This window comes from Alosa pseudoharengus, unplaced genomic scaffold (genome assembly GCF_046254945.1).
Source record: "Alosa pseudoharengus isolate Yale_2024_CS ecotype anadromous, Long Island Sound unplaced genomic scaffold, YU_APseudo_1.1 YU_APseudo_1.1_scf_21, whole genome shotgun sequence".
NCBI lineage: Eukaryota > Metazoa > Chordata > Actinopteri > Clupeiformes > Clupeidae > Alosa > Alosa pseudoharengus.
This window is the reverse complement of record NW_027468674.1, coordinates 11,374,558-11,379,557: the sequence shown is the minus strand read 5'-3', so window position 1 is coordinate 11,379,557 and position 5,000 is coordinate 11,374,558. Positions and strand designations below refer to the sequence as shown.

Genomic DNA, 5,000 nt, shown 5'->3' with positions numbered 1-5,000 from the left:
TGACATATAGAATCAGAATTCAACTCACCAAATGTACACAGAAATGTCCCAGTGTCACAAATCACATTTTTTACAAAACATTGAGCAGAAATAGAAATTAAACAAGGTAAAATGTAATGTTGTAAAGTTTTTACATCGATATGAATATCAACAGATAGATATGCAGTGTTACCATATTCCATAACCAGTTAGCCTTGCCTCTGACACACACACACACACACAGGCTACTCGGTGGTTGAGGAGACCAAACTGTTGAGTCGCGATGAGGACACTCTGGTGACAGGGGCACCGCGTGAGGCAGAGTCGGGCGCCGTGACACTGGCCAAGAAGGACGACGGCAAGCTGCTGATTCCCGTGGCAACCATCATCGGAGACCAGCTGGGATCGTACTTTGGCAGCAGCATCGCCGTGACAGACCTCAACAATGATGAGTAAGTCACAGTAATGTCAACAAACAAACAACAGACAAGTCACATTTTCTAATTTATTTATTTCTTTAGGCTTTTATTTCATTACATTTCATTACATTTAGCAGACACTTCTTGACCAAAGTGACTTACATATGTCAGCTATATTACAAGGGATTACATTGTCCCCGGAGCAACTTGGGGTTAAGTACTGCACGCTAGCCCAGCTCCTTACCCACTACACTACCACCACTGCCTTTACTCTGATAGGAGGCAAGTGAGGGAGAGAGAAATTGTGGCATCGGGAAATAACCCGGGTTGGACTCAAGCCTTGTTCCCCGTGGGCACATACACCCACATGTGGGACGGGCACTATAGCCAGTTGCACATAGGCCAACATGTGGTACGGCCACCCCTCCAAAAAAATTAACCACATTTCCAAAACATTAGCTGTCCCGTTTCTCCATGTCTTTCTGTAATAATCATCTGCTTTGAAAAAGGTTAGGTTATAAGTTAACCCGAGGCCCACTTTAGAATCACTATGACACACCACAAACACACATGTTATGGATTTCTCTGGAGTGAATGAGGTTCTCCATTGCTAAGGAACTAGCCATGAGACATGAGAAACATGCTTCTCTAATGATGACAGAGGGGTTAAAGATTAACTTACTCCTGGCTTCAGTCTCAAGGAAAGGTTCTCTAAATCCACTGGCTTTTCCGACCTGAGGGGAAAGAGGATGTTTACTGTAATGTATAACCTGGGAGTGCTTTTGTGGTTGCATGGCAACAGAAGCTCCTGCAAGCAGAGATGTTCAGGGTTTGATTTCTGTCGCCTAAGAGCTTTCATGTTCCATAATGCCCAGATAGACACAGACAACGTGTCTGCTTGCGGATTAAAACAAGGTAGCATATCAGACTTTCTAAACACACACACACACACACACACACACACACACACACACACACACACAGACTCTTTCACTCTCTGTCACTTTCTCTGTCTGTCTTTCTCTGTCACACACACACTCTCTCTCTCTCACACACACACACACATGGACTATTTCACTGTCTGTCTCTCTCTCTCTGTCAAACACAGACACACACACACACACGCGCACACACACACACACACACACACACACACAGACTCGTGTCTTGCGTGCCAGTGCAGCTCAGGCTCATGTAGTCGTAACGCATGCGTGAGTGTGTAAGCAGGGAGATTATCTTCATGCTTTATGGAGCCGTCAGCGGGCTGTCGTCACAGCACCTCCTCTACATCCTTCACTCTCTCTCTTCCTCTACACATCTCTCTCTCTCTATCTTTCTTTCTACCCCCCTCTCTATCTCTCTCTGTCTCTCTCCTACTCTACACCTCTCTCTCTCTATCTATCTCTCTCCTCCTCCTCCTCCTCCTCTACACCCCTCTCTCTCTCGTTCCTCCTCCACATCCATAGATCACTCTCTGCTTTTCATCTTCCACTACATTCTCCTGTCTCTGTTACCCCCCCCCCACACACACACACACACACACACACACACCTGTACAAATTCCTGTCTGTGAACGTGACGGCCAGATCAAAATGAAGAGCTGTACCACTGTACCATCTAAATCTAAACCTATTATGGTTATCATTCTGTTTTATCAATTTTATTTATTCTAGTACTAATATTTGTATTTTTTAATTAAGACTATGTGGCTTTACTTTAAACTGATAATATTAATATAAATGTAATGATTATTGATCATTTTAAGTCGTTTTGAATGCGTGTGCTTAGAATGTTTTGCTTATAAGGCATCCCTGTGGCCTTGTCCTCAGCTGGAACGATCTGATCATCGGTGCTCCATTCTACTTCGAGCGGAAGGAGGAGAGGGGTGGGGCTGTGTACGTCTACATGAACGAGAACGGAAGCTTCCAGAAGAAAGCTAGCGTGGTGTTATATGGCACCACCAACTCAGCGTTCGGCATAGCCGTGGCTGCCATCGGTGATGTCAATCAAGATGGCTTCCAAGGTATGGGGCAAGCGCCCAAAACAAATAAACAAAATGCAAAGCAGGACACCCTGTGACACTTTTTAATCATTTATAATGAATTTAGCATCATAATACAATTTCATTAGCCTGGAGATTCCAGACCCTGGTAATCTAGAAAGATTAAGGGTCTGGCCACGAATAATGTAATGGCCCAACTCGAGGGGCGACACCAAGCGTGCATTTGAAAATCTCACTGCACGCAATTGGATAACACAATACGACCAACGTTTACTGACTGATTCCGGACTTCGACGCAACTGGATAACACCACGACTGTCATCTGTTTAGCTCGCCTCTGGCCCGCCTATATCAGATACACCGAATTCAAATTGTGCTCTTGCGAGAACTCTAGAATTTCCAGGGTACAATTTAATTTCTTTGTGGTTTAAAAAATGGCATCACAGAAACATTTACATCTCCAAACAAGTTCTTCTCGTGTCTTCATAGACTTCGCTGTGGGGGCACCCTTTGAAGGATCGGGAAAAGTCTACATATGGATGGGAAGTATGAAGGGCATCTCAGCAGGGCCAAGCCAGGTAACACACCACCTCAACCACCCAGCCACCCACCACCAAGCCACTCCACATCTACTTTTGGGGCAGCAATGGCCTACTGGTTAGCGCTTCAGACTTGTAACCGGAGGGTTGCCGGTTCAAACCCCACCAGTAGGAGCGGCTGAAGTGCCCTTGAGCAAGGCACCTAACCCCTCACTGCTCCCTGAGCGCCGCTGTTGTAGCAGGCAGCTCACTGCCCCGGGATTAGTGTGTGCTTCACCTCACTGTGTGTTTCACTAATTCACGGATTGTAATAAATGCAGAGACCAAATTTCCCTTATGGGATCAAAAGAGTATTTATACTTATACTTTACTTATACTTATACTTATACTTATACTTATACTTATACTTATACTTATACTTATACTTATACTTCACGTCCTCCCATGAGCCTATGACTACCACTATAGGCTACGTTTCTATAGCGAGCTGAGATATGTTAGGTGCATGTTTATGCTTCACCTGACACTGTGGTGTTATTCTATTCCTTTGAGCATAATTTGGCACAACTTCATGTCATTTGATGTGTGATACTTTGTTGCGAAAGATGATTGTTAAATTGTATATGGTAAAGTTTCGGAAAAAAATATGTATATATATTTCATTTTACGGTGCATTAATGTGTCGAGAATGGTGTTTTTACTCAAATGATGTTGCTGATGTCCTCACAGACACCATAGTTTAGAAACGTCAGTGCCTTTGTGATCAGCCTCCAATCAATGGTCTACTGGTGTGAATCTGTCTACAGATTGCAGCTTGCAGCTTTCATTCCCTTATCAAGCCTCTGTCTCCCCCTGCAGGTGATTGAGGGAAAGGACGTGGGCACTGAAGGCTTCAAGACATTCGGTTATTCTTTGAGCGGCGGTCTGGACATGGATGAAAACATGTACCCTGATATCCTAGTGGGCTCATTGGATGACCGCATTGCCCTCCTGAGGTAGGGCGGGCCTCCTAAATGACCTTATGGCTAACCCTTGTTGTGGTCCAAAAAAACATAAGGTAACACTTTACTTGACAGTATCAACATAAGAGTGACATGACACTGTCATGAACACATGACACTGTCATGACACATGAAACCTAACCCTAATCCAAACCTCCAACCCTAATCCTAACCCCAACCCTAACCATAACTCTAAACCTAACCCTAAACCAAACCATAATCCTAACCCTAACTTGTTATGACAAAAAACGAATGTCACTTAATAACAGAAGCGTTATGTCATAAATGTTTATGACTTGTTTATGAAACATTCATGACAGTGTCATGTCACTCTTATGTCGCCACTGTCAAGTAAAGTGTAACCAAACATACTGTGCATCTGTGACCTCAACTGCCATTTTCGTCAAAACAGTGAAAACTCCTGAACATGTTAGGTGTGTTAGATCAGTGTGGTGTACCAGAATGTTGGGAATATTGAATGTTTTTTTTTTATTAGTAGTATTTGTTGGGTTCCATATGGAAGAGCCTGTGGAATTCTGTCTATGTGACTATAAAATGTGTAAATGATGTATCAGCAAGAACAACCTGTTGACAAATTGTCCATCAGTGTCATGGTAAGTCATTAAAAGGCATGTGCAGCCTAATAACACTGACTCATGTTTTGTCCAGGGCACGGCCAGTGATCCATCTCTCCACAGACTTTTCTGTTGAGCCAAAGATTGTTGACTCAAGCCAGTGTGGAGACCCTTGGTGAGAGATGTCGCACTCACTCACACACATACACACACGGTTTTAGATGTATTTCTGCTCTTCTTTCTGATATTTAGTTTTAGTGCAGACAACTTCACATTTTTACACACTGTAACACACACACACACACACACACACACACATACACACTGTCAAATTGTCTGTCCTGATGTAGAAGTGTAGATCTTCATAGATAAATGTGCACGAGTGGGACTGTAAGACATGTCTCTGTGTGTTAACTGGCTGTTTATTGCAGTGATGTGCTCATTTCTAACCATTTGTAAACAAAGCAGATATTTGTAAACAAAGC

General features: G+C 43.4%; 1 protein-coding gene across 2 annotated transcripts in view; it reads left to right on the top strand.

Annotated features, from left to right (window-relative positions):
* itga3b (integrin, alpha 3b) overlaps nt 1-5,000 on the top strand; it is a 53,427-nt gene that overhangs the window by 38,667 nt on the left and 9,760 nt on the right. For both annotated transcript variants that reach the window (XM_076297863.1, XM_076297864.1), the window contains exons 6-10: nt 224-431; nt 2,228-2,421; nt 2,890-2,978; nt 3,798-3,934; nt 4,610-4,690. In XM_076297863.1, coding sequence (XP_076153978.1) covers nt 224-431; nt 2,228-2,421; nt 2,890-2,978; nt 3,798-3,934; nt 4,610-4,690 — 709 coding nt within the window. The remainder of the gene's footprint in view (nt 1-223; nt 432-2,227; nt 2,422-2,889; nt 2,979-3,797; nt 3,935-4,609; nt 4,691-5,000) is intronic.